Raw genomic sequence first — 26,375 nt, 5'->3', positions numbered from 1 at the left:
GGAGTGACCGGGGAGAAGTGCCAGCGGCGAGGACCTGGGGGTCACGTGACTGGAAAGTGCTTCCGTTCCGGGATTCTGTAAGCCACACTCCAACAAAAGGCTCGTAAGGAGCGCCAGAGGCCCAAGCGCGACCTCGATGCCATGTATGATGATCGAGATTTGGACGATAGCGCTGGGCACTTTTCGAAGCGAAGGCAGAGCGTCGACTCTGCAATTGCGGCTCGCTCCGATGAGCTGCAGCCCCGTCTTGCTTTCTTGACTTTGATACCGGGTCTGGGAGCTTTGAAGGTCATCAAGAATATGAGGCACCACAGGCGCGACCTCGAACATGAGTACGGAGTAGAGGCTCTGGTTGGCAGGGGCGGTCCTTGAGCTAGGGGGTAGAGGAGGAGTTCACGCTGCTACCTTCTCGGCTGCCACCGTTTGTAAGCTCATTGGCACCATCCATAATCTGAACTGCTTGATCTCACGGTGTGTGGACGTTGTGGAAGCCTGAGCGCTGGTTTGACAACGACTGCCCTCACGCTCGTTGCTCAGCTGCTGTTCGCTAGTGAATCGTAGCTAGCCATGGCAAGGGCAAAGTTTCGCAGGGACTCGCAAGCCGCTCGTGTTGAGTCTGCGATTGAGGTTGCTCCCGGCTCTCATGTTGATTCTGCAAAGTGATCTGAAATCCTTACCGGGAGCACATTGCCGAGAAGCAGACTGAACGAACAACCGGCCTTTGCTTTCAAGCCATCTGTCAAGAGTTTCAGTCTGGCCAAACGAACGCCCTCTGACTAGCGTGGCAGCAATCCAACCTTTTACATACCAGTAGCTGAGGCAGAGCTCGACTTGTCCACCCAATATAGGGTACATAGCGATCAGATTGCCAGGTGGCTGTTTGTGCACCGCGGTGTTTTCGAAGAGCAACTGAGCCCATGTCATGTTGCGGGCAGCAAATGAAGCGGCAACTCGCATGCGTGAGTGGCGACTGGAAGGTGGGGCCATATAAAAGACACAGCGCCTCTAGAGCACTGACCTCTGGCTACTCCTCCGCAGCGCCCGCAAGCACCAGATATACCCTCGCCTAATCGAGAGAGACGTTGATCGGCTCTCAGTGGTATCTCCCATTCCGATTCGCTAGACGAGTTCATAACATTCCCGGTGAACACAACAATATCTTACTCCCTTCGACAACTGCTATTCACACTCGCAAACCCTACACCAGTAACAGCATGAAGACCGCCTCCACCCCAGTCACTCTCACTGTTCTCCTGCTCGCCTCCGCCAGCAGCCTTGCGGCGCCCATAGGTCAAGTCCAGCAGGGCAACCAGCCTGCCGTCCAGCTCAGGCAGCTACGAGGTACCGACGGAGGCGCTGTTGTCTTTGGCAGGTCCCAAGATGATCAGCCCCCGCCCGGCCTCCCCGCATACGCTGGCAGCCTTCTCTTTGGCGGTGTCGACAGGAATCCCCGCGGCAACACGGCAACACCAGACGGGCTTACGCTGACCAACGTAAGCGAAGGGGCATTGGGCGAGAAGAAGTCAGGCGAGGGCAGTCCCAGTGAAGTGTCCAGTCCCAAGGGAGGGGTCGCTGGCGACCAAAGCCTGAAGAAGCAAGGCACTACCACCAAAGGTCTCGACAACGAGACAGCACCTCAGAAACAGGAGGCAAAGGAGGAGGAGGATGGCAAGGAACAGCAAGAAGGAGGCCAGGAGAAAGACACGAAGACGAGTGTAGAGCAAGTTGAGAAGGAAAGTACAGGGGAGAAAGATACCAAGAAGCAAGGCTCCCAGGCGCAGCAGGAGAGTATCCAAAAAGAAGGCTCCGAGCAGGAGAACAGCAAGGAGGAAGGCACTGAACAGCGTCAGACAGACAAGCAAGGCTCTGAAGTAAGAGATGCCAACTCGAAGAACACTGAGCAGGAGAAGACTACCAAGGGAGAGACCGAAAAAGAAGGGGACAAGAAGGAGGACAGTGACGAAGAGAAGAACAAAGAAGAGGGAAGCAAGACAGAAGGCTCCAAAGGAAAAGCAACGGAAAAAGATGACGATGATGACAGCAAGAAGGAAAAGAAAAAGCAAGCCGACGATGATGATGATGGAAACACCAAAGAGGCAGAGACAGAGGAAGCATCAGAGAAGAAGACGTCCAGCAAGGAAGGCACCAAGGCTGAAGACGCCAACACTGCGGAGGACAGCAGCAAGAAGGAGTCAGAGAAGGCAGAGAAGGCCTCCAAGGCGACAGCGGTCGAGGACCAATCCGACAAGAAGGACGGCGGTCAGGAGAGCCCAAGCGCCAAGCCCGAGCTCCTCAAGAAGCGCTCCGTGCCACTCCGTCTTCGCAGCTACGACTACCAGCACGGCACCGGTCGTCGTAGCGACCCTGGAGAAGTTGGCGCACTGCTTCCACCCGGCAGGGGAGAGAGCGGAGGTCTGGGAGGGCCGGCAAGCTCGCTCACCGCTCGAGGGGGCCAAGACATGGGCGAGATCAGGGGCGCGGTCGGTAGGGCCGTACGAGGTCTGCATCCTCACCCTTGAAAGTGAATTTGTAACAAGACGCACGGCCATATGGAAATAAATGTATGCTGATATGTGGTGATATTGAAGTCATCGCCAAGCCGCAATAATAGTGTCGATGAAGTCTAGTGTTACATTGGTGATCAGGTAGGGACATGACGAGGCAGTCTACATACAGCCACACTCGTCCGCAATTGCACTGCTCACTCTCTCATTCCCTATACCCCTGCCTGGTCTGAGCGTCTTCTGCCATCCTCCTCTCTTAGTCATCTCCGAGGAAGAAGTACGTGCCTGCCGACTTCTGCTCCTTGTCCTTGAGAGAGGCGTACTTGTTGAATCTCGGTCGGAAGTTGGTAGGGTCACGCCTCATGGTCACGTCCAGACCGCTGAGGAAGGAGTTCATACCAGTCAACAAGCTCTGAGGTGCAGTGGCCGTCGCCTTGACTGACGGTGTACCAGAGTAGCAGATGACTCTATCAGCCAGGTAAGTGGCCATGATCAAGTCGTGCTCGACGACGAAGCAGGTCTTCCTCGAGTGGAGGATGAACCTCTTGATCAGCCTCGAGGCAATGATACGCTGTTCCGAATCGAGATAGGCCGAAGGCTCGTCGATCAGGTACACATCTGCGGGCTTGCCCAATGCCAGAACCAAGGCAACTCTCTGCAGCTCTCCTCCAGACAGTGTCTGAACGCTCTGGTCGATGATGGCATCGAGTTGCATCGGCTTGACCACATCAGTCTGGAATTGAGGATGCAGGAAAGCTCCCTTGATTTGCTTGATGAACAGCTCCCTGACCGATCCGGTGAACTTGGGAGCAATCATCTGCGGCTTCAGGGAGACGTTGAGCTCGGGCGGTGCTTCCGAACTCGAGTCCGGTGAGAGCTTGCCAGCCAACATCTTGACGAAAGTCGTCTTTCCAGTACCATTCTCTCCGAGGAAGACGATGATCTCCGAGTCTCGGAAGTCTCCGGCCTCAATGTCGAGCGAGAAGTTTCCGAGCGTCTTCTTCATCGCGGGGTACTTGACGCTGTTCGAGCGCTCCACAATCTCATCATCGGCAGTCTCTGCGATCTTGAAGGTAAGCGATTCTTGACGGAAACGCATGTTCTCGGCCGGGATGAAGCCGTCCAGGAAGATGTTGATACCTTCACGCACAGGCGAAGGTACCGTGACGACACCGTACACCGAGGGGACACCGTACAGCAGGCAGACGAAGTCGGAGAGGTAGTCAAGCACACTCAAGTCGTGCTCGACAGTGATGACATACGTCTGATCATCGAGCATCGACCGAATGATGTGAGCTGCCTTCAGCCTCTGCTTGACGTCAAGGTACGATGAAGGTTCATCGAACATGTACCTGTGACACCAAGAACGATTATCAGAGGTGAGAGGTGCTTCCTGTATGCGTATATCCCTCTTTGGGTACTCACATGTTGGCCTTCTGCACACAAGACATTCCAATTGCGAACCTCTGCAGCTCTCCACCCGAGAGCTGCTTAACGTCTCTCTCCAACACCACTCCCAAATCCAGCAGGTCCACCACACTGTCCTTGTTGTCCCTCTCAAGCTTTCCGTCCAGCATCTTGGACACGGTGATAGGCTGCTTGACTGCTCTGGGGATGTGGTCTACGTATTGCGGCTTGATCAAAGCCTTAATGTTGTCTTCCAGGACCTTGGTGAAGAAGTTCTGCAGCTCGGATCCACGGAAGTACTTGAGAATAACCTGCCAGTCAGGCGGCTCATCGTACTTGCCCAAGTTGGGCTTTTGCTTTCCTGCTAGAATCTTCAATGCTGTAGACTTTCCGATACCATTTGTTCCCACCAGACCTAACACCTGTCCGGCTCGGGGAATTGGCAGCCTATGCAGCTTGAATGAGTTGGCAGAGTATCGGTGAGTGGTCTCAGACTCTAGATTTGTGGGGAGCTTGATGATATTGATGGCTTCGAAAGGACACTTCTTGGGGCAGATACCACATCCAATACACAGGGTCTCCGAGATGAAGGCGATCTTGGAAGTTGGCGTCACCTCAATACAAAGCCTTCCCATCCTCACTACGGGACAGCTCTTTTTGCATTCTTGCCGACACTTCTTGGGCTTACACTTGTCCTGGTTGACTGTGAGCGATGATCGCGAGAGTTGAGAGGATACGGTGTCAGATGCCCTACGCTCCAATCTGCTATGCTCAGTGCTCTACACCCCTTTGTCCAAGCTGCGAACACTCACTAATGGCAATTCGCGTCTCCTTCTGCTCCTCCCCACCTGCCTTGGCTTTCGGCGGCATTTCTCAACAAGGGACCCTACAGCGGCAGTGATGTGGACTAGGGACGCTACGGGCGCAGGAGGATGAAGTCTACAGCGGGCGCTACCAGGGTCGTGTATGCGGGGTGAGAAGGAGGTGAAGGACTTTTCAATCAAAAATCGGGGTCAAGCAAAAGCGCCGCGCTTCGGTGCCGAGAAACACGGATTTGATTTCCAATCGCGGGGAGAGGGAGCGAGGATGTCGCAGGTCGCCGCCGTACGCTGCACACGCTTCCGCGCCTCGGTATTATGGCACAACGGCCACGATTCACATCCTGTCCAGTGACTCGCATGTGACGGGTGAGAAGTCAGTATCCAACAGTGTTCCTCAATCAAGTGCTCATTGCACAGTGCGGGAGCAGCGTGGCGATGTGAGGCTTCGCAGCATTCACTTGCTCCAGGCGGGTCCAGGCTGGCGCCTTCGGTCCATGACTGCCTCAGCCATTTACAATCCGTTGCACTGTTAGCCTTGCCAGGGATGCTGTCCCTTCTCATTAACGTTCATGGAATCTGTTTTTAGCGCTATCGCCGCTGTCCTCTCTGGCCTGGCGTGTCGTGTGAGCGAGCGTTGGCGTGCAGTGCCCTGTGCTGACCCCTCCGTCATTTCAGCCACACCTCCACAAGGCTCACAGATCTTCGAGCTGGACCCTGTCTCCACACCAAGCCCCTCTTGGCCAGGCCTTTCTTTCCCCTTTGAGCCCTCTCACAGTGAATCCTGATCCATCGATACTAGATACCCTTACTATCATCATCATCGACTAGGCTCACAATATGGCTGCCGCACCAACACGTCGTTCGATCCTCGCAGAGGTGAAGCAAATCATCCCTCCTCTTTCAGAGAAGATGCACAAGGGTCAAGCCGGGCGGGTAGGCATCGTAGGAGGTTCACGAGACTACACTGGTGCACCCTACTTTGCCTCGATGTCCTCGATGAGGCTCGGTGCAGACATGTCACACACCATCTGTGAACCCTCGGCGGGAAATGTCATCAAGACTTACTCTCCCGACCTGATTGTGCACAGGGTGCTGGATGAGAACAAGTCAAATGCGGACATCAAGAAGGACCTGGAAGGCATCTTCGCCCGTTTGCACTCTCTCGTTCTGGGTCCTGGACTAGGACGAGATGAACATATGCAAAGCTGCGCTAGGACCGCACTGGCCCTTGCTAGGGAGAAGGACATCTGGACCGTAGTTGACGCAGATGGACTTTGGCTCGTGGCCAATGAGCCCGAAGTCGTCATTGGTTGGGACAAGGTGGTGCTCACTCCCAATGTCGTCGAATTTGGAAGACTGTGTCAAAAGATGAACATTGATATGAAGAAGGGTGGAGGCTCGGATGCTGCAAAGGAGTTGAGCGCCGCATTGAAGGGGCCGATCATCCTGGAGAAGGGATCGGTGGACCGGATCTCTAATGGAATGTGAGTCACAGCTACGCAGTAGGAAGCGGATCACTTTGGATGATCAATTGTTGACTGACACTCACTCTTGGTATACCCACAGCGAGGTGCTCATCTCTGACGAGCCCGGAGGACTGAAGCGATCAGGCGGACAGGGTGACATTCTCTCCGGCACACTGTGCACCTTCCTCGCCTGGGCCAAGATCTTCAGAGACGGAGAAGCCGTGCACGCCGGAGCGCCCAAGCCAGACACCATCGACGAGAAGAGGCTACTGCTGCTAGCTGCTTATGGCGCTTCTTGCCTCACACGTACTTGCTCTAGAGAGGTGTTCAAGGTGAAGAAGAGGGCACTGCTGGCTGATGATCTGCTGGATGAGGTTGGACCTGCGTACGAGAAGCTGTTTGGGGAAGGCAGCTCGCTGTGAGACGACGATGTACCTGGTCGCGATCTTCTGGATGCAATTCTCATTCGCCAGTGGTATAAGAGAAAACTGCACACAGGATTGAGTAAAGGCGACAGGCACTTCTCGCGATGAGGGCGGTATTTCGCATGCGAATGCGCTACTCGCAGCCTCACATAGCAGTCGCGTAACGACCACGACCGCTGATCACGTATACATCATCTCCAACGTAATGATGGCCAGACGGCTGCTGCTGGTGAGGATGAGCAAAGCGATCAACGCGACCCAGAGGTCCTGACTCATTACCATCGACCACCTCCTCGGTGTTTTGCCCTTCCTGCTCATATGTCTGCGAGACGGGTCGGAAGACAGTAGTGGGCGCAGCAGGCTGCTCGACGTCTACAGTGGCGTACTTGAAGTCCTCGGCGGGAATCTGCTCGATGCTTCCGATGATGGAGCCAAAAGCGTCTATTGGGGAGACGGGGAGGGGAAAGGGGAGTCAGAAGACGTACACTTTGGAAAGAATATGCAGCTACTCACCTCTGATGACCTGCTTAGTGCCGTGACTATCGTCATCGTCCTGGTCCGGCACGACAGTATAGTACTGCAGCCATCGCAGCGACTTGAAGAAGCCAGTAGCGACGAGGACAGCGCTGTAAGGTGCCGCATAGTAGATCCAGGCAAAGCCATCGAAGTGCCTGGCAATGACGTCGGGTCCCAGAGAGCGAGCTGGATTGAGGGAGCCTCCCGTGTAGCCTGTTGCAGCGAGCTCGCCTAGGAAGAGCGCCAGGCCGATACCGATAGGGGCAAGGTAGGTGGCCTTGTGCTTCTCTCCTGCCAGCATATAGACGGTGAATACGAGCATGAAGGTGGAGAAGAATTCAATCCAGAAACCCTGGTTGACAGTCGTGCCACCACTCAGCGTCGTTCTCATGTTCGGCTCTCCAGGGAAGAGGGCATTCTGCATAGCGGCGGCTGTTATCCCTCCTAGGAATTGAGAGATTGTGAGGACGATGCCTGAGATCCAGGAGAGGTTGCCCAGCAAAGTCAGACCTAGAGTCAGCGCAGGATTGAAGAGGGAGCCAGTGACTCTGAAGAAGACCCCTGAGGAGTGAGGAGCGTGGCCGAGGGAGCGAAAGGTCAGAGCCATCTCCATTACCACATGTTGCGTCAGATCGACTTACAGGCAAACACGGCCAAGGAGAAGCCAAAGCCCAGGGATGAGAATTGCAGGGCGCTCGTATCAGGCGGACCACTGGGGTGTGCTTTCTTCACGGCCCCGATCCGATCGCTAGCTTGTGTCGCAATGGCAAAAGCAAAGAAGAGGAAGAGGGTCGTCCCCACGTATTCGCACAGGAAGAGAATGACCTCATTCTTGAGTCTCAGTCGCTGCTGCAAGACACCCCGATAGTGGGAGCGGTCGTGCTTATCCTTGTCCTTGGGAATGCAAAAGTTAGGCAGTCCACCTTCGAGGATCACAGTTTGACGCTTCTCGTTGGGAGGTGGAAGGTCGTTGCAAGTGCACTCGCCGCCTGCGACAGAAAAGGATCGAGAGCGAGAGGGCTCGACGGCGTGTATGCCTTTGAGTATGGGATTACCGCCCAAGGTAGAAGTAATCGTAGACATGGTCGACGAAAAGGCTGACCAAAGTGAGTGGGACAGGGTGACGCAAAAGCGATCGAAGTCGGCAGTGAGTGTCTCTAGCTCTAGGCTGTTACTTGTAGATCCAGCCATCTCGTCATCTAGCAGCTCGAGGCTGTGGGGCACCGGCATCTGGGGTCAGTACGGCTGCTAAGTGGTGGGATGGTAGAGCATGAGGAGCTGAATTTTCTGTCCTGGCCTCGCGACTATGAGGCCGCCCCTTGGCATAGGGGCTGACGTCGCAACCATAGAGGCCGGAGGGGGGAGGGGGGGAGGGACAAGGGTGCACCCAAGCCAAGCGAAGCGAAGCGCCGATGCAGGGGACAAGTATCGCTTCAGCCGCGGCTCCAGGACAGAGGAACATTGCAGTTGCACAAGGCGCACCTTGTTTACCGCCGGCCTGGGAACGTCGGAGTTCACGACGGACTTCGCGTCGTGCGGGGGATCTGACCGCGACGGAAGATTAAAGAGGCGCGCATGGGTACAAAGGACTCTGCAACTCCAAGACAGGCTCACAGCGCCTCCTGCGAGGACAAGGTAGATCGTGACAGACCACTTTGACGCTCGATTCTGGCGCATGGGATGGCACAGTGTAAGAGTCATTCTTCGCCGCCTGACGTAAGCGACACCATTTTTGGGTAAGCCCGACCTGGGAGGGCAAATTTCTAGTAAAGAAGTTGAGTTTCAGAGCACGCACAGGGGCCCGTCTTGGGTCTTAGCACCCGTTGCTCTTCGAACGCTGCACGAAGACATCTGCAGACCATTGACACACGTGCTAGAATCCTCCCACCCTCCTCTTCTGTCTCTTCGCCGGCGCACTTCGCCTGCTAGCATGTGGTCCAGCTAATGGCTGGGTAGCCGCTTCGCCTACCGAATGCTGGGACTGCGTCTCCATCGGGTGAACTCTGCCGCGATCGCGATCGGCAGTGTGCTGGACGGACATTTGAGAAAAGTGACCTCTGGAGCCTCTTGAGCCACCACCGAGCCCAGCATGTTGTGACGATGCGCCTTGCCGCGCGCCTGATTGCGAAAAGGCTGTCGCTCCGGAAGAAACTGCAGGCGCGATGCTGGGTGGAGCCAATCGTCTCGTCCACCGAGCTTGTGCTGGTTGGGGAGTCTCAGCCTCTCGACTGCCAACATGACCTCCTTGGGAAGACGGTGCAGCGCTAGCGCTCCACACGCTACGACTTCTCGATCTTCCGCCTTCAGAAGCACTCGTCTCTCCGCCACTGAGGCCACTGTTCGCACCGCTCCAGGCCGAGCTCCAGCCACTCTCCCCATCTGAGGCTGCACTAGGCGCGCTTGACGCATAGCCCTCTCCTGAGGCTCTGGCTTCATCTAGCAGACTGTAGGGATCTGTATAGGTGTAGTACGACGGATCGGTCTCAGTAGAGGTAGGATCGAGTGAGGTGAGCGGCCAGGAGGAGAGCAACAGACGAGCAGCTGCAGTCGTGGCTCGCTCAGCAGAAGGACCAGACTCGGACCTCCCGGCATTCTCTCGTCGAGGCTTGAAGTAGGCGAACCGTACATCATCCGGCTGGGGAACTCTGCTCTTGGCAAGCATATTCAGCTCTTCATCGTCCGATTGCGGTTCGTGAGGATCGTAGTCGTGTAACAGCGGATCTATCGCCTGCTGCATACCCAAAGAATCGGGTTGGCTTGCAGCGCTGACGGAGTCCTGCCTTCGCTGAATTGAGGTGGAAGTACCTGTAGCTCCGAGGTCATCGATCACGCTGTCCTGCCGACGTCTTCTTTGATGCTCCAAGATTGTAGGGAAGTCGGCATTCCAAGGACCTGGTCGAGCCAACCCTGAAGTCTGAGAAGTCAGGCGCTCATCGGCTTCCACTTCACTCAGACCTTTCGCCTCTGCGACTTCGATTGGACGCGTGGACCAAACGTCTCTCGAAAGCGCTGTTTGAAGAACGATCTGCAGACAGGACGAGTACAGCTCTTGCTGCGCGATGAGCGCCGACACTCGTACGCCAGCCTCACCAGCGTACTTGTAGTAAAGCTGCCTTGCTTGCTCTTCCCAGGACGAAGCTTCGTCACTTTCGTCATCCTCACGGTCGCTACTTGTCGTGAGATCGTTGTCGATGCCAGTGGCCGACCACCGATCGCCAGCCCACCATGCTTGCCCTCGGGAGCGCTTGATGCCTCGCGCCAAGAGTGAAAGCAACACCCCAGAATGGCTTGGCCGAATTTGTATCGTGTGTGGCGGGTAGCTCGCCGAAATGGAGCCAGTCGTTGCAGAGAATGGCGTATGCACGGTCTCGCTGCCGATGTGCAGCGAGGCAAGTGAGACCAGATCGAGACCAGTCAGCATGCTGAGGCTAGGGTCATCCAGATGACCAAGACCCTTAGTCAACGCTTGCAGTAGAGCATCCTGCCTCGCAACGCTGGAGGCGGGCGACGCAAAGTCTTCCGTCAGCTTGCGCCAGATGAGCGACAGGTTGATTGACGGTGTGCCTGTCTTTCCCGTGACTGAGCCACTTCTTCCGACGAGCTTGTGACACGTTGCCCCACTGCTTGCTTGTATGAGACGACGAAGCTCATCAGCGGCAAGACTTCGGACGATGTCTATGGGAAGGTCAGCAGGACCAAGCTGATGAGCAGCCGGCTTTCTGTCGAGACCCTGCAGCCACACCTGACTGATGCCATCCATGGCAAAGCAGGCGAAGTATCCCACGCTCGTCTCGCTTTTGCGCCACTGGCTCCAGCTGTCACTTCGGGGCAGTATGTCTCTCCAGGGTCGCAGGAGCGGCTGACAGTCCGAGGCGTATAGCTCGTGGTCCTGAGCGAATTCGGCGGGCGGGTGCGCTTGCCATACTCTGATTACCTGCTCCTGATCTGTATCTAGCGAGGTGATGGCATAGCCCACGGTATACATGGTCGTGGATGATGGATGTGCAGAGCAGAGAAGGACTGAAACGACCGATTTCGAAGAGCTCCCTTGTGGCACTGCAACCAAGCTCAGACTCTCGTCAAAGCTGTCCCTATCGTGTGGTATGACGAGCAGATTACGTCGAGGGTTCGAGCCGTCAAAGACTCGTATCGAAGTCGAGGTGGCAGATATGAGGATTGAAGCTCTCGTCTGGACTGCAGATTTTGAATCAGGCAAGGAAATGCTGACGGTGGAGCGAAAGACCTCGCGTTGCAGCGAGACTGGGCTCATGATTGTGGTGTAGAGCTCTTCAGTAGACCCATCTAGCAAGTCCAACCCGTGGATGCTTTGATCCGAGACCCGAAAAGCGCGATCGTGTGCGAAACTGTCCGCCCAGAGAATCTGGTGGTGTTGCGAGTCCTTTGCCGGTGTCAGAGCGTTGCGGGCGGCAGGCACGGCTAGCCGACAAGACTGACCGCGCGAGAGCCACTTTGATGTCCCATGACCTGTAGCGTCGACCTCCCACTCCCAAACATTCCCAGCTGTGTCGGTCAAGAGAGCAGAGGACTTCGTAGCAGGGTTCCAGGCGACATCTGAGATGGGCGAAGACGCTAGCGTGAAGGTGACTCCGACCGCCTCGTCTCGCAACGCACTCGCCACCGCCTTTGTGAGGAATGAGCAGATGTGCGAAAGCACGAACTGAGGGTAACGGCTCGATGCCTTCTCCAGTTGTCGCGGGCTCAGCTGATGGATAGCGGAGAAGTGGACACCTGTCAAAGTCTGAATTGAGATCCAGGGCCCCGCGTGCTGGTGCGATTTGCGTAGAGTGGGCTCCCTTGGCGCAAGCTTGATGCAGACGATGGGAGAATCGCTCACATAGGCCGGCAGGAGACTCTGCTGCAGTCTAGCTTGTTTGGGGCTATCTGCCGTGCTTAGCAGCCCATTCTTCTTCCTCTTGGGAGGCCGTATGGTCTGGCGTGTTGGTGGGCTCAGGCTTGAGATGACTGCAGGAGACAATGAGCGAGAGTGACGTGAGCATGACAAGTCCCATCAAGTTTGCAAGTTGCAAGTGACTCACACAGATGACGATCGTCCGGTCCGCCCACATGGATGATGAGAAGCTTGTCTGCATCTTCAGTATAGGAGGTGACCAAGAGCTTAGCGCCAGACTTGAGCCGCGGAACGGACCTTTTCTCAGTCAGAGTCTCCAGCAGCTCCTCAGGGACATCTTCAACCTCGTTATATAGGGCTTTGGGCCGCCCTGACCTTTTGTCGGCACGAGCAGGCTCGGGTCTTGAGCTCTTGGATGGGGGAAAGATCGGAAGCGGCTTCGAAGTAGCATGTAGGGAGGGGAGACCAAAAAGATCGCTGCCGAAACTAGCTTGGAGCCTTGGTGTAGAGGGCCCTGCTTCGGCTTGTTGGTCCTGACCAGTGGCCGTGAGCCACAGGCTGCCTCTGGTACCCGTCGCGGCCAGGTTCTGTACCATCACCTTTGTGCCATTGCAGGTGCGGAAGTAGAGGTTCAAAAGAATCCCAGGCGGACGCGGCCGAAATCCGAAATCCGAAATGCCACGGCCGTGCGGACCGGAGAGAAGCCGGCGACTTTGGAGATTGCCGGCGATGCGGAGAGACACTTCTCCGCAATTCCCCACACTCAACAAGTCCCCCTCGTCCCTCCCCCCTTCGCAGCCTGACCCTCACGACTTCAGTGCCTCCAGGCGGACAGTCTTCACTTCGCCACTCAATCTCACCTTCATCCCTCTTTCCATACCCTGATCCCCACTCAAGACAGTCCCATACCGCCAGCATGTCATCAGCAGCATCTCCAGAGGTCGCCTTTGTCGGCCTCGGCAACATGGGCGCAGGCATGAGCGCCTCCCTAGCCAAGAAGGGCATCTCTGTCACCGGCTTCGACTTGCGACCCGAACCGGTCGAAGTCCTTGTCAAAGCTGGTGGAAAGGGTGCAAAGTCTGCAGCCGAGGCGGCTAAAGGGAAGAGTGTCTTGGTGATCATGACTATCAATGATGCGCAGGCCAAGGCCATTCTCTTCAACGCTGGAACCCTCGAGGCTCTAGCCGAAGGGGCAGTCGTGGTCCTTACTTCTACTATCAGCCCAGATGCAGCCAACGCCCTTTCTGAAGCAGTATTTAAGGCACGAAGCGACGTTGGCTTCGTGGACGCCCCCGTAAGTAAGCTGCGCTTTGAATCCTTGATTCTCGCCCAAATCTGACCAACCCTCACGCCTTAGGTGTCTGGAGGTACTCCAGGAGCAGAGAACGGCACACTCACGATCATGGCTTCGGGTGCAAAAGCACACTACGACAAAGCAAAGCCTGTTCTAGACGCAATGGGCACCAAGGTATTCCACGTCGGCGAACGTCCAGGTCAGGGCTGTAGTATGAAGGCAATGAACCAGATCCTGTGCGGTGTTCACCTTGTCGCTGCTGCCGAGGCCCTTTCCTTCGCCAAGGCCACTGGAATCGACCCTGAACTTGCATTGGAGATCGTCAAGGGCTCCGCAGCGGGCAGCTGGATGCTGTCGAACCGGGCTCATCGCATGCTCGAGGAGGAACCGACCTGCTATAGCTCCGTGCAGACTTGGGCAAAGGACTTTGGTATTGTTTTAGACGCCGCACGACAGACGGGAGCCCATCTGCCATTGTCTGCCATAGCTGGGCAAATGTGGTACTCTGCCATGGCGAGGGGTCAGGCGGTGCTCGATGACACGACGGTGAGTGGAAGCAGACACAAGAAAGGTACAACGTAGAGGTCCGACTCACATCGTCGAAGTGTCCTGCTCTCCCAGATCATCCGCCAGTACGATTTCCTCAACGGGAACGATCTGAAGGACAAGCAGAAGAAGTAGACGATCCGCTGCGACGCAATGTTGGCCGACATCAGGCTGCGACATATGATCATCGCAATCCAATCAAAGCATGGGCCCAAAGAGTTGGCAGTGATACAGTGTGAAATCGAATTCTTGGACCAAACGAGGAAAAGCGTGTTACGAGCATCGTCACCAGCCTGAGGATCCCTGTCGCACTCGGTGTCCTTTCAACTAACCGTTGAGTCTCGCCTGTCACACAATCCTTCTCTCGCAGAGCATAAGTTGCAAGAAACTCGGCATTCGGACATAGGACAAAGGGTAAAAGAAAGCAAATCTAACAGTGAAATCTCCTCCATCGATCACAATCCCGTCCGCCTCTCACCCGACGGTATCCGTGGAGTAGCAGGAACAATCTTGGGTGTGCGTGCCAGCAGGCTCTTCGGCACTCTCGGTGTCTGCGGGATGACCAGTGGTGTTTCAGGCAGTCCATGGTTGGTCCTCCCGACTGCTCCCCCAAGGCCCCTCATCTGCGAGCCCTTGCTCAAGGGCGTAGAGGGGACGGCTCCTTCCCCGTAGCCGTAGGTGTTCTTCATCGTGACTGACAGCTGACTCTGGCTTTGGCTTCCCACTCTCGCCACACTCTGCTGATACCTCTGCGACAGGGGTCCAGCGGCGGAAGGTGTCCTAGGAGGAGCAGGATTCGTGCGAGCCTTGCGTGCAGAAGCGGCGAGAGCGGCTGAGACAATCGCAGCCTCTTCTGCAACGGCTTCGCTGAGCTCTGTGTTTTCGACTGCGAGCGACTTGGTTTGACCGTTCGTCTTGTAAATTCCAACCAGCCGCGAGGACAGCTCGAACATGTTGTTCCGCAGGGAGATGATCACGAACTGAGCATTCTTAGTACGCTCCTTGATCAGGTTCGCCACAATGGAGACATTGCGGAAGTCGAGAGCGGCGTCGATCTCGTCCATGACGTACAAAGGCGTCGGCTTGTACACGTGAAGGGCAAAGACGAGCGCAAGTGAGGCAAGAGTCTTCTCGCCTCCCGACAGGTTGCTGATGTTTTTCCAGCTCTTCTTAGGAGGCATGACGGAGAAGAGGATACCTTCACTGAATGGGTCCAAGCTGTCACATAGCTCGAGCTCAGCATTTCCGCCCAATGTGATAGTCTGGTACATTTCCTTGAGCTTGGACGAGATGAGACTGAAGCCCGCCACGAACTCGTCCAGTCTTCGTTTCCGCAGCTCGTCTTGACGATCCTTGGCTGCATCGCGCTCTTGTGTGACCTGCTCGAGATCCTTCCACCTGGCAAGGTACTCTTGCTCCCGCTTGCGATATTCGGCAAGAATGGCAAAGTTGCCCGACCCATTCTGAACCTTCTCTTCGTACTCGGCAATTTCCGCCTTGATGGTGTCCCGATCCATCGTTGACAAGTCTTCGTCGTCGTAGATGACCAGCTCATCGTCATTGTTCTTCTTGCTCTTCTTGCCGCTCTTCTTCTTGCTGAGGTCTTCTTCCTTGTCGGCTTGCTCCTCGGTGTTGCTCTGATCAGCAGCTTCGTCGCCTTCGGCCTTGTCAATCTTCTCTTCAGCCGCATCACCCTCTTCCTCCTCCTCTTCTTCATCATCTTCATCCGAGTCGATCTGATGAAGCTCAAGCTTCTGGTGCTTCTCCTCCCAATGCTTCAGCTTCTTCTCATTGTCGACGAGTGACCTCTGATTGTCTTCCATCTTCTGCTTGATCTCGACCTCTAGCGAGCGGAAGGCATTGACCAGGCCGGAGCTCTCGTCGAGCTTGGACTTGAGCTCATCGCGTTCTTCCTGCTTTTCCTCAAAGGCGGCTTGTCGCTCCTCTAGCTTGGCTCGGGCTTTGCTGACGACTGTGCTCTTCTCTGAGCTCGAAGACTTAAGACCAGCCATCTCTTCTTCGACTTCCGCCAGGGCAGCCTCGTGCTTCTTGATTGCCGCCTCCAGCTTCGTCGTGTCCTTTTCAGCCTTGGCCTTGGCCACTTCAGCCTTTGTGCTCTTCTCATTTGAGAGCTCAATCATCTCCTTGATGCCATCGACCTTGGACTGTTGAGCTCGCAGCTTCACACCACCGGCGTCGAGGATCTTCTCTTGAAGATCAGCAATATCAGACTCGTAGACAGAAGTCTTTGATCGCAGCTTGGCGATTTCGCCTTCGAGTGTCTGTAGCTCCGTTTCTAGCTGCGTCAGCCGAGAGGCTTCGGCTGCATCAGGCTGACTTTGTGACTTGAGCTCCTCGACTCGTTTCGAGGCCTCCTCGAGAGTCTTGGCTCCCACCTTCAAAGCCATCTGAGCCTTTTCGACCTCGACGTCAATCTGACTCGGGCGATCTTGCATGTCTCTCAGCTCGACTTCGTAGCGTTGAACCTTCATGGTCAGTGCCTGTAGCTCTCCCTCGAATTGGACGACTTCCTGCTGCAGACGCGCAATTTGCTCAGGAGAGTACTCGGCATCGGCGAACTTGGAGGACATGCCTCCGCGGCTAGGACGGTTGCCACCTCCGGACATGGTACCACTCTTGTCGATGAGCTGACCATCGAGGGTCACGACACGGTATCGAGTAGCCCCATAGGCAACACGCTTGGCTTGGTCGAGATCGCGGGCGACGAGGGTGTCTCGAAGAGAGTGATAGAAGGCAGGCATGTATCGAGCGTCCCGAGGCTTGACTAGGTCCACAAGCCGAGGAACGTTCTCCGGTGTCTGAATGGGCTGAATGGAGAGATTTGAGACAGATTGAAGAATAACGAAGTTGGCGCGTCCAAGGTTGTTCTTCCGCAGATGTTCGATGCAAGCTTGACCATTCTCTACCTTCTCAACTACGATGTTGTCGAGTCCTGGGCAGGCCGTCGAGATAGCAATGTCGTACTTGTCATCGATGACACCAAGCGAACCCAAGCGGCCATGGAAGCCCTTGATCATGCCGAGCTCGGCTTGACGTGACAAGGCAGCAAGGACAGTTGATTGAGAGGCGCTGGCTTGCTGCGTTGATTTAGCCTCTTCCGACTTTGCGCGAGCGGCAGAGGCCTTTGCTCGCAGCTTTGCCTCCTGACTCTTGAGTCCCTTGAGTGAATCGAGCATCTCCTCGGTCTTGCCTTCTACTTCCTCCTTCTCAGCAGCAAGGCTCTTGAGCTCTTCCTGTTTTGCCTTCAGCTCGTCTTTCACGTCTTGTCGCTTCTGACGGCTGTCCTGTAGCTCCTGCTCTCGAGCTTCCTCGCGCCCCTTGATCAATTCGACCTCTTGAGCCTTGACGTCTCGAGTACCCTCCTGTTCTTTGACTTTGTCCATCCAAGGAGCCAGCTCTCGTTGCTTTGCCTCGATCTGCTGAGAGAGGTGGCCAGTCTTGCCCTTGAGCGAGTCACGAATGGACTCGAGAGAAGACTCCTCTGACTCTAGTGAGGCCTCCAGCTTCGCTAGCTCGCTCTGGAGTCGCTCAATCTCCTCAGCTGAAGAGGTCATGGTGGTTCTAGCCTCAGAGAGGTGATGCTTGTCGTCGTTGAGTGCCTTTGCGACCTTTTTCTTCTTGGTCTCAAAGTGCTTCTTCTTCTCGCCGACCTGCAAGTCTTCCTTCTCCAGCTTCTCGACCTCCTTGGCCAACTTGCCGACTTCTGCCTTCAAAGCGTCCCACTCCTTCTTGCTCGTAGCGTAATTCGCTTCGAGCTCGGCAATGTTGGCCTGGGCGTCCTTGTGCCTCTCCCTCTCTTTTGTGATTTTCTCACTCAGAGCCGCCATTGTAGTCTGTGCCTTCTCGATGTGCAGACGGCTCTCGTACATGTAGATTTGCCAGAGAACAGATTGTCGATGCGCGAGGGCATTGTGATCCCGCAGAAGCGACTCAGCCTCTCGCTTCTTTCCCTCCATCGCGTCCTTCTCGCGCTGAACGATCTTCAGTCGGCCAAGTCGCTCGCCTCGCTGCTCGTTGCAGGCGTCAACGACCTTGATCGCTTCTTCAATCTCCTCTTTGAAGCGCGAAGTGCCGATGATGTCTTCGAGGTACTCCAGAAGACCCTCTTCATGCTCTGTACGTGCCTTTGGTGGCATCTGAGCGATGGACTCGACTTCACCTTGCAGAATCAAGAATCGCTTGTGGTCAAGGTCGATTCCGCGCCCTTTCAGCAGAGTCGTGACCTCGGTGAAGCTCGACTTCTTGCCGTTCACATGGTAAACAGACGAATTATTCTGATACGCCGTACGCGAGACGATGAGCTTAGACTTGGGCACGACCTTGTATGCGTCAGGTCCTGGCAGATCGATGATCTCTCGGAAGACGACGCTGACTTTGGTATCGGACGGCTTTGTCTGATTTGCCATTGCAGGAGAGTGGATAAGCTCGCCTAGCTTGCCTTGCCTCATCTTGTTTGCTCGCCAACCAAAGACGAAGAGAAGCGCATCGATGACGTTACTCTTGCCAGATCCATTGGGCCCCACAACGGATGAGAAGCTCTTGTGGAAAGGACCAATGGTCTGAAGTCCAGCGTAAGATTTGAAGTCTTTCAAAACGAGCTTATGAATGACAAGGCGGCTTGTAGGTTGCTGAGATGCTGGAACTGCTGGCGTTGAGGGAAGATTGGAGCCACTTAGCTTGCTTACGGGCGTCGAAGGGACGGATCCGGGCTGAGCAGAGCTCATCGAGTATCTTGAGGCATGAGCTGGTAGGCTGTCCTGAGCCTCAGGTCGGGACGGGGCGATGAAGGTGGCATCGGCATCGATCGAGTCGGATGCATCGGCAGTAGCTGCAGTATCATCGGCACTTTCCACTGGCGGACTTTGGCGCCGCTTGCTTTGTGAAGAGGACGCGGCTTGACTTGTGGTCTGCTTCTTCTTAAGTTGAGCAGCTGGCTTAGTCGCAGCCAGGTTGCTATCAGAGGCGTCGCCTTCTTCGTCTTCTTCCTCCTCACTTTCACTCTTGACAGCCTGCTTAGCCGATCGCTTGGGCTGAGAGATTGCTGCAGTTTTCCTCGAGGCCGGAGCCGCAGGGGCCTTGTTGGCCCTAGCTCGAGGTTTGACCACCTCCTCCTCTTCCTCTTCGCCCGAGCTCAAGCCCATCTCATCATCCGAGTCAGCTGCTGGCGACCTTTGTCGAGCATCATCTTCCTCCTCCTCTTCATCTTCATCTTCATCCTCATCGCTATCGCTAATCTGTCTGCGGCTTCTAGGGGCTGCTGCTGCTGCACCTCTCCTGGCAGGACGCGTTGTGGATGAGGAAGAGGATACCGAGCGTGTGTCCTTGCTCTTCGCAGCGGCGGCGGCAGGCTTGGTACGTGAAGTTGGCGCAGCCTTTGCAGCAGGCGCTTTGCGTGGCGGCATGGCTACTGTCCGTGGCGACGACGACACAGCTTGAGTAGGGGAGACGTCAGGTACAGAAGAAGAGGATGGTGAGGGTATAGGCACGGACGGGGTGAGGGCAAGCGGAAAGGCGGAGGGGCGGCACGCACACCCGCCCAAGTGTTGTTGTGGGCGCGCCTGCACGAGCACGAGACGCAACACAATTTCAATCTCCGCGCCACTCCCGCTTCCTCACGACGCGACGCCTGATGGCCTCTTAAGAATGGGGTACATGAAGTGCAATAAGAACAGACATCGACATAAGAGTATGGAATCTAAACGTCCGCCACAGGCTCCACGACAACTCATGAGTCTACTTTCTTCTTACATCACTTTTTCTTGCCCTTTCTCTGTGCCGAAGAAGTAGACGAGCCAGAGGAAGAGAGCGAGGAGGAAGATACGGGGGGAAGTGCCAGTGAAGCCGGTGCTGGAGATGGCAGTGCACCAGGCGGGGAAAAGGGCTTCTGAATCGTGATGGCGGGCGTCGTGGCAGTCGCCGCCGCCGTTCCGCTCTTCACCAGGGTAGTGACCTCAGCAGCAGCCACTGCAGACTTGTCAATCACGGGGGAAGTGGTCAGTCCACTGCTACCGCCGCTGACTGTCCTGCCAGTGGTGATCGTAGTGCTCGTGTGCTTGCTCCCCTCGGAGCCGCTCTGAGCACCCTCGCCATTGACGTCGCTTGAGCTGAAGGACGCAGGTCCTCTTCCGGGAGTGAAGGAGCCAGCGCTCCGGTAGCTTGCGCCACTGGCGGGGCTCTTGCGCGAAAAAGGCGGCAGAGAAGGAGGAGAATAGCCGCTGCTGCTCGAGGGCGTGCCAGCCGAAGCTGTGCCCTTGAGTCTCATTGCTCCGACTGCATTGCCCACCTCTTCGTCCAAAGCGAGCCCACCTACGAGGAAGTCGTCATGACTGCTAGTCTCTTTGCGGCGAGCTCCCTTGTTGCCGCTGAACTCCGCAAATGAGTCCCAGCCGAGATGATCCCCTTCCACATCCTCTTGCATACCCCTCGCAGCAGCCCAGGATCTCTCCTCGTCTTCACCCTCCACCTCATCCTCCAGAGCTTCACTGATAGCAGTGTCAGCCGTATCCGCAGATCCAGACCCAGTGGAAGTTGTGCCTGCTCCGCCATTGGGTGAATGACCGCCAGCAGAGACTAGAGAGCTTGGCCCACCATTGGGAGAGAGGGCTGCGTTGCGGGCATCGGCAAAGATGTGCGCATCGTGAGAGATGTCTTCGTCGAAAGACAGGCCGACACTACGCGGGCTGGAGCGAGCCAGACTACCGATTCCCCCGGCTTTAGTGCTAGGCTTCCGCAGAGTGCCGACTACGCCCCTGCCAATATCGCGGGAAGCTGCTGCAGTGATGCGGATCGGAGTAGTCATACTGCCGGTGACGCTCTTGCGCCAGCTGGGTCGACGGGCAGCCTGCCCCTGTGGGAAGCTGGGTATACGTTGTGAAGGAGATTGGCTATCAAAGAAGGCGGGCTCGTCGAAGGCAGGAGAGGCGATTGCAAGGGCTAGACCACTGAAAGAGCCTCCTCCTGCATCGTCTTCAGAGGCCATGTCAACCTGCACTGCCTCACGAGTTTGCAGCGGTAGAGCCTTCGAGCGGGGTACATCGATCAGTACCGGCTCGGAGCGGATAGGGAGATCCGTTGGGTGGATGATTGTTCGCAATTTGATTTGGTGGGACAAATAGATGGACGTTGGCAACGCTCGAGGTGTACGGTCGTACGTCTCGATCTCGGCCATCGAAGCCCACCCCCTAGGAGGTGCTCTGCTTGAGCTTGGCATCGCACGCGGTTCTACAGCTGAAGATGGTGCCAGTTGGGGCTGCACCTCGGGAGCGTCATGAGTCCGAGCCAAACCGGTCCAGATGGCAAGAGCAATGCATTCTCCATGAGGTCGCCGTCTCTGCTGCTGCTGGACACGAGGCGCTTGGCTACCGCTCTTCGACATTGGCGCCGAAGCGGCGCTGTAGCCAGGAGAGCCTCCCGTCGTCGCTCGCCTCATCATCACGGTCAGGCCCGACACTCGATTTGTAGCGTCGGACGCTGAAGATGCAATGGTCTCTGCCAGGGATGCCTGTGCGACTGTCACCCTGCTGAGAGACAGAGCAGCCACTGCCGGATGAAAGCAAAGGACGTCGATGCCCTGGAGTACCGAGGCTCCGGCCTTGGCAAAGAGGAAGGCTGGAGATGCTAGGATCTGGAGGGGAGTCACATCAAGCGAGGGGACTTGAGTCACACCAGTCTGGCTACCCTCAGCAGCTGTTGCCATCGAAGCTGATGTCTGCTTTGGCCGAGGCGTCCTAGCAAAGCTAGTCAGAGTAGAGCCGAAAGGCATAGCTCTCGGACCGGAAAGGGCTCCGAGTTTGTACACGTGAACAGTGCCCGTGTAAGTCAAGACTCCGAGCCACTGTCCATTTGGCGTCCACTTGGCATCGCAGACTTGCGCCGTAGTGACTCCACGAAGGAGCTTGCAGCGGTGGATGGCCGGCGGAGGAAGGCCGCCCGAAGGCAAGCCTCGAGGCCGTGGGCGAACCTCGAAGATGTTGAAAGCGTGGCCAATGGAGTCTGCCACGAAGACATTCGAGCTCGTGGGATCGAGCTTGACTGCAGCGATGTTCGCTGAGCCGGGGCGGAAGCTGGCGGCCAGGTGGACAGACGAGTGATCAGTGTCCTCTGCAGTGAACAGATCAAGTATCTTCACAGTTGCAGCGGTCTTCGTGTCACTGCGTGCGTTCGAGGAAGGGCCTGCCTTCCCACTCATTTCGCCTGTGAGCCGTGGCGAGACGAGGCTCGGCGAGTCGCGCGGTGATCGAAGCAGGGGAGAGGGGCTTGTATGCTCATGAAGTGTTGGGGAAGTTTCTTGTTGCTGTTGGTGCTGTGAAGATGAACTGCCAGCGACCGCCGATAGATACGAAGAGCCCCAGTCCCCGAGGTTCTTGGCGCCTGCCATCAAGCCGCCACCCACTCGCTTTGCTATGTCACTTGCCTGAGCTCCTGCCTCGAGCGCAGAGAGTCTCATCTGCTCGGAGGTCGTGTAGCCGGCGTCGCTGGGTATGCGTGAGGACGAGCCACGGGCAGAAGAGTCGCCATGGCGTCCTACTGAGTTGAAGGACACCACGTTGTGGCTCTTGTCAAGAACAGTACTCGCATAGGCTAGCATTCTTCCAGACAGATGAAAAGCAGGAACAGTGTCGCTATTCAAGGATGAGCTTGAGACGTCCACGATTGGTTCAAGCACGCTGTTGAGCGTAGTTGCATCCAGGACGTGGAGAGCGGGAGGATGAGACTGACCCACTACCACCCGTCCTTTGGCAACCTGGATGGCAGAGCTCATATACGACGCGTGTGCAGAGACTTGTCCCACCCGAGGCAGCGTCGTGCTCTGCGTCACCATCTGAGAGGTCAAGGAGCATCGAGAGACGATCAACGTATCATGTCCCTCGAGTGTGACCAAGAGCAGGCAGGGGCGACAGCCATTCGAAGTGTGAAGCTTAGCTGCCAGGACTCTGCCTGCTATCCGGTCTTTTGGTAGCAGGAATTGCTGGAAATTAAAGATCTCACGCAGATCCTGATCGCCGCTTTGGCCAGTGCTACCGGTGTGTGTGAAGATCTGTAGGCCTCCAGAGGCATAAGCAATGAGGAGGGCCTGTCGAGAAAGTGATCCTACCTCTACACCGGTAGGCAATGTGTCCCATCCTGTCCAGCTGATATGCTCAGTCTGACCGAGTAGATCATGAGCGCCCAAGGCTCCCTCGAAAAGGTCAGCTGGCCTCTGCTGGAGCGCCGGATCAGCATTGCCTCCCATTGCGGCAAAGATGGGGCTGGGAGAGCTGGACATGGCCTCGGAATCTTTCTGGCGGGTCGCCTTGTACTTGGCCAGGGGGTCATGGGCGGCAGCCGCGGTCGAGAGAGTCTGGAGTCCAGTAGAGGCATGTCTGGAAAGCGCCGAGATGGTGCTGCTGATGGTCTCTACTGCCGTGGCATCGCGGATGAGCGTCGGAGAGATGGTACGCCCATTGCTGATAGTGCCATCACTCCCCTCGCGGGAAGGGGCGCGTACGGATCCGAGAGCCTTGTTGGGCGAGGAGCCGCTCGCAGGCATGGAAGCGCAGCGGCGTGGGGTTAGAGAGCTAGCTAGTCACGATGTGTCGAAGATGTGTCCGTGGGATATGTGATGATGGCGACGGTGTAAAGAAATGGTTGTTGTGATGGGCTACTGAGAGGGGGCCTGTTGCTGGAGCTAGTCAGAGCCAAGGGGAAAGATAGAGCCGGTACTAGTTGGACGCGAAAGGGGTGCTGATAGATACGCTCAGTGCCTTGAAGAGCAGAAGATCGATGGATAAGGTAGAAGCGAAAGAGAGACGTCGAGTCGAGTAAGGAGAGAAGGCGCTTGCGAGTCTGGCCTGGTGATTGTAGGTGTCAGGGAGCGTGATTGTGTAGAGAGGGCGGGGCTTGACGCGGATGCGTGGGCTGTGGAGGACCAAGCGTGGCGGCGGGGGGAGGGTGTTGGGGAAGCGAAGGAGCGAGGTGTGTCAGGTCAAAAGGAGAGAGGGGCGGTGATACAGTGCCAACGATTGATATAGGGATGAGTCTGATGGTGATGATGATGATGATGATGTCTGGTGTGTGCGTATGGATGGTAGCTTGTCGAGGCGACGTGGTGGATGCTGATGTTGGTGCTCCCCTGGCCTGTGCCTATCACCCCCGCCGTGGGGCGGATGCCATTGCCGAGGCCGAGTGCCTGGGTGGGACGTGCACTGCGTCGTGCGCCTCTCCGCTTTTGCTCGGCATCCACCTTTGCCGGTCGAGGATCGTCGATGCCGTCCTTGGCTACTCGCTGCATTCGTCCCTCTTTCCCATCATACTATACCATCTCAGATACCAAGCAGGTCGACGCTACTGCCCAAAGATGGCAGAGACACTCGTCGAGATACCCAGTGTGTCGCGCCTCTCGCCACGGGTGATACGCATCCTTGGACAGAATCCCGGCAAGTTCACATTACAAGGTGAGTCGCTCCGGACTTAAGGCGCCACTTTGCCGACGACGGTTGCTCAAGTGACTCCACACTCCTCTGCCTCATCTGTTGCACCTCCAGGCACCAATACCTACCTCATATCATCGCCGGAAAAGTCCAGCCCCTCGGCCGAGAGTGTGCCCTCGATCCTCATCGACACAGCAGAGGGAGCTCCAGAATATCTCGACCTTGTCAAGAAGGTCCTGACGGGTCAACACGCCGACACTGGCTCTCAAAAGCGTCATATTACCGACATGTGAGTCAGTTGCCGCACTGAAACAGACGCATCATGGCTGAATCTATTTCTATCCCCTGCAGAATCCTCACACATTGGCATCATGACCACGTCAAAGGTCTACCCTCGGTCCTCAAGACCATAGCAGATCTCTCCCATCAACCCCCCAAGATTCATAAGTTCCCGAACCAAGATCAGGACCCGTCCATTCAGAGCAGCATCGAGGGATCATCGTCTGCCAGTAGCCTTGCAGCACTAAATGACGAGGCAATTATGCAAGCAGGCAGTAGCGCTTCCCTCCGCGCTCTGCACACGCCGGGACATACTACGGACCACCTCTCCTTCCTTCTAGAGGAAGAGGGCATCTTCTTCAGCGGAGACAACGTCCTCGGTCAGGGTACCTCAGTCTTCGAAGATCTAGGCGCATACATGGGCAGTCTCGACAGGTCACTGAAAGTCTTGGAGCAGGCTGGTGCGCCAGAGGGTGGAGCTGGCGAGGAGAATAAGATCTTCCCCGCTCATGGCCCCGTCATCGAGGAAGGTAGGAAGATGATCAAAACGTATCGCAGTCATCGATTGGACAGGGAGAAGCAGGTATTGCAGCTGTTGGGCGAGAGCAGTCCCAGCGGGAAGAAGGATGAAGAGACGGGATCGCCCGTGTGGACCGTCATGGACCTGGTAGGGAAGCTCTATGCTGCATGTGAGTCCCAGATTAGCAGCAAGCCTCAGTCGAGGGTTCGTGAGACTGACGTTCCCCTCATCATCTGATCCTCCTTCTAGATCCCGAGGCCCTCTATCCAGCAGCAGCCAGGGGCATCTTCCTCCATCTGCACAAGCTCGGCGCAGAGTCAAAGGTCAAGTGCACAGGAGCAGATGGAACCTTTCTGCCCCCGGTGACTCCGCTGAAGGTGGAGTACATGGAGCTAAGCTGGTCCCCGTCTTCCTCAGCCACAAGCGGGCCTGGCAAGCTGTGATAGATGGATAGTAGCAGCTCGTTCAATGTCTAAAATTACAGATGTCTTCCTCGTCTCGCCCTGCATATCGTATCACCGTGCCCAGAGTCGACTAGGCAAAAGAGACCGTCTTGTACTTCTTGGGTGGCTGTGCCTTGAGTGGTCCTTTCACCTTCCTAGCTTTGGCCTCTTCGTCATCTGAATCATATGCCGAGACGTCTGCTGCGAGCTGCTTGCGCTTCTCCTTTCTCAACTTTGTCTTCTCCCTGCGCTGCGCCTTGAGCTCGGCCCGGATTACCGCCTTGGTGCGGGCTGCTGCGCCTGGCCCTGGCGATGCTGCTGATGATGGATCATCCGAGGTACTGCTCTTGCCCTGAGAGATAAGGAGGAGTGTTTGAAAGAGATCAAGATCCCGTCAGTCTCATCCATCCCATCTCAGACCCTAACTTGCCCAGCCAAGTCCAGTCCAGTCACCCAGTGACTTCGTCCGACTCACCTTTCCCGCCCCCTCTTTCCGGCTGTTCTTCTCCATTCTCTTCTTCTTCTTCCACTGTGCACTCTCCCGGTTCTTCTCTGCCCTCTGCGAGTTTCGATCTTCCTCGGTCGATCCAGCTGCAGAGGCTAGAGAGAGAAGGTGCGAGAGGCCGAGGGACTCGGAGAAGATCTTGCCCTTCTTGCCCGGCCCGCCGCTTTTGCCCTTGATGGGGCGCCGTGAGGATGAGGCGGTGGCCGAAGAGGAGGAGGCTTCGCTTTGTTGTGGCAGGGTATCTGGAGAGTCAGACATGATGGTTGTGGGTTGCGTAGGGTATCTAGATGAGGAGGAGGAGGAGGATGGGTGGCCGGGAAGACGGGGAGTGAGCGGCGTGATTCACTCA

At 56.3% G+C, this 26,375-nt stretch overlaps 11 protein-coding genes across 11 annotated transcripts; 4 read left to right on the top strand and 7 right to left on the bottom strand.

The window, feature by feature from the left end:
• Window positions 1–1,214: 1,214 nt before the first annotated feature.
• Window positions 1,215–2,519, top strand: BCV69DRAFT_305870 (hypothetical protein; the record flags this gene model as incomplete). Its single annotated transcript, XM_025494678.1, has 1 exon — window positions 1,215–2,519. The coding sequence occupies one exon, from the start codon at window positions 1,215–1,217 to the stop codon at window positions 2,517–2,519; it is 1,305 nt and encodes a 434-aa protein (XP_025350486.1).
• A 42-nt stretch (window positions 2,520–2,561) lies between these two features.
• BCV69DRAFT_115882 (putative ATP-binding cassette sub-family E member 1) lies at window positions 2,562–4,139 on the bottom strand. Its single transcript, XM_025489121.1, has one exon. The coding sequence runs from the start codon at window positions 3,850–3,852 to the stop codon at window positions 2,761–2,763; it is 1,092 nt and encodes a 363-aa protein (XP_025350485.1). The 5' UTR covers window positions 3,853–4,139; the 3' UTR covers window positions 2,562–2,760.
• A 1,430-nt stretch (window positions 4,140–5,569) lies between these two features.
• On the top strand, window positions 5,570–6,620 carry BCV69DRAFT_297264 (H-hydrate dehydratase; the record flags this gene model as incomplete). The annotated part of the gene is made up of 2 exons (XM_025494097.1): window positions 5,570–6,216; window positions 6,299–6,620. The coding sequence occupies 2 exons, from the start codon at window positions 5,570–5,572 to the stop codon at window positions 6,618–6,620; spliced, it is 969 nt and encodes a 322-aa protein (XP_025350484.1).
• A 148-nt stretch (window positions 6,621–6,768) lies between these two features.
• BCV69DRAFT_244784 (aquaporin-like protein) lies at window positions 6,769–8,222 on the bottom strand (the record flags this gene model as incomplete). The annotated part of the gene is made up of 3 exons (XM_025490128.1): window positions 6,769–7,064; window positions 7,137–7,700; window positions 7,781–8,222. 3 exons carry the CDS (start codon window positions 8,220–8,222, stop codon window positions 6,769–6,771), a joined length of 1,302 nt encoding a protein of 433 aa, XP_025350483.1.
• On the bottom strand, window positions 8,071–8,926 carry BCV69DRAFT_115839 (hypothetical protein). Its single transcript, XM_025489120.1, has one exon. The coding sequence runs from the start codon at window positions 8,838–8,840 to the stop codon at window positions 8,388–8,390; it is 453 nt and encodes a 150-aa protein (XP_025350482.1). The 5' UTR covers window positions 8,841–8,926; the 3' UTR covers window positions 8,071–8,387.
• On the bottom strand, window positions 8,800–12,625 carry BCV69DRAFT_280928 (hypothetical protein). The gene is made up of 2 exons (XM_025491791.1): window positions 12,197–12,625; window positions 8,800–12,122 (listed from the first exon to the last, which is right to left on the bottom strand). The coding sequence occupies exons 1-2, from the start codon at window positions 12,603–12,605 to the stop codon at window positions 9,013–9,015; spliced, it is 3,519 nt and encodes a 1,172-aa protein (XP_025350481.1). The 5' UTR covers window positions 12,606–12,625; the 3' UTR covers window positions 8,800–9,012.
• A 300-nt stretch (window positions 12,626–12,925) lies between these two features.
• On the top strand, window positions 12,926–13,984 carry BCV69DRAFT_297261 (3-hydroxyisobutyrate dehydrogenase; the record flags this gene model as incomplete). Its single annotated transcript, XM_025494096.1, has 3 exons — window positions 12,926–13,303; window positions 13,367–13,849; window positions 13,925–13,984. The coding sequence occupies 3 exons, from the start codon at window positions 12,926–12,928 to the stop codon at window positions 13,982–13,984; spliced, it is 921 nt and encodes a 306-aa protein (XP_025350480.1).
• Window positions 13,985–14,076: 92 nt separating this feature from the next.
• BCV69DRAFT_280925 (hypothetical protein) lies at window positions 14,077–19,356 on the bottom strand. Its single transcript, XM_025491790.1, has one exon. It carries the CDS (start codon window positions 19,270–19,272, stop codon window positions 14,305–14,307), a length of 4,968 nt encoding a protein of 1,655 aa, XP_025350479.1. The 5' UTR covers window positions 19,273–19,356; the 3' UTR covers window positions 14,077–14,304.
• Window positions 19,357–19,461: 105 nt separating this feature from the next.
• On the bottom strand, window positions 19,462–23,557 carry BCV69DRAFT_115790 (hypothetical protein). The gene has a single exon (XM_025489119.1). It carries the CDS (start codon window positions 23,397–23,399, stop codon window positions 19,620–19,622), a length of 3,780 nt encoding a protein of 1,259 aa, XP_025350478.1. The 5' UTR covers window positions 23,400–23,557; the 3' UTR covers window positions 19,462–19,619.
• Window positions 23,558–24,105: 548 nt separating this feature from the next.
• Window positions 24,106–25,719, top strand: BCV69DRAFT_280923 (Metallo-hydrolase/oxidoreductase). The gene is made up of 4 exons (XM_025491789.1): window positions 24,106–24,303; window positions 24,394–24,568; window positions 24,631–25,247; window positions 25,328–25,719. The coding sequence occupies exons 1-4, from the start codon at window positions 24,207–24,209 to the stop codon at window positions 25,519–25,521; spliced, it is 1,083 nt and encodes a 360-aa protein (XP_025350477.1). The 5' UTR covers window positions 24,106–24,206; the 3' UTR covers window positions 25,522–25,719.
• Window positions 25,273–26,284, bottom strand: BCV69DRAFT_310785 (hypothetical protein; the record flags this gene model as incomplete). The annotated part of the gene is made up of 2 exons (XM_025494817.1): window positions 25,273–25,873; window positions 25,997–26,284. 2 exons carry the CDS (start codon window positions 26,282–26,284, stop codon window positions 25,613–25,615), a joined length of 549 nt encoding a protein of 182 aa, XP_025350476.1. The 3' UTR covers window positions 25,273–25,612.
• Window positions 26,285–26,375: the final 91 nt, after the last annotated feature.

Source organism: Pseudomicrostroma glucosiphilum (genome assembly GCF_003144135.1).
Source record: "Pseudomicrostroma glucosiphilum strain MCA 4718 unplaced genomic scaffold BCV69scaffold_2, whole genome shotgun sequence".
NCBI lineage: Eukaryota > Fungi > Basidiomycota > Exobasidiomycetes > Microstromatales > Microstromataceae > Microstroma > Microstroma glucosiphilum.
Note: the sequence above shows the minus strand (reverse complement) of the source record. Positions and strands in the feature narration are given on the sequence as shown.

What these genes read in the sequence shown, in the direction of transcription:
- BCV69DRAFT_115882 (XM_025489121.1), bottom strand. Translation starts at nt 3,852, where the DNA reads ATGTTCGATGAACCTTCATCGTACCTTGACGTCAAGCAGAGGCTGAAG.
- BCV69DRAFT_115839 (XM_025489120.1), bottom strand. Translation starts at nt 8,840, where the DNA reads ATGACTCTTACACTGTGCCATCCCATGCGCCAGAATCGAGCGTCAAAG.
- BCV69DRAFT_280928 (XM_025491791.1), bottom strand. Translation starts at nt 12,605, where the DNA reads ATGGTACAGAACCTGGCCGCGACGGGTACCAGAGGCAGCCTGTGGCTC. An exon ending in ACCGGACGATCGTCATCTGT is followed by an intron (nt 12,123 to 12,196) that starts GTGAGTCACTTG and finishes TGTCTCCTGCAG; the next exon opens with TCATCTCAAGCCTGAGCCCA.
- BCV69DRAFT_280925 (XM_025491790.1), bottom strand. Translation starts at nt 19,272, where the DNA reads ATGCCGCCACGCAAAGCGCCTGCTGCAAAGGCTGCGCCAACTTCACGT.
- BCV69DRAFT_115790 (XM_025489119.1), bottom strand. Translation starts at nt 23,399, where the DNA reads ATGCCTGCGAGCGGCTCCTCGCCCAACAAGGCTCTCGGATCCGTACGC.
- BCV69DRAFT_280923 (XM_025491789.1), top strand. Translation starts at nt 24,207, where the DNA reads ATGGCAGAGACACTCGTCGAGATACCCAGTGTGTCGCGCCTCTCGCCA. An exon ending in CGGCAAGTTCACATTACAAG is followed by an intron (nt 24,304 to 24,393) that starts GTGAGTCGCTCC and finishes TTGCACCTCCAG; the next exon opens with GCACCAATACCTACCTCATA. An exon ending in AAGCGTCATATTACCGACAT is followed by an intron (nt 24,569 to 24,630) that starts GTGAGTCAGTTG and finishes TATCCCCTGCAG; the next exon opens with AATCCTCACACATTGGCATC.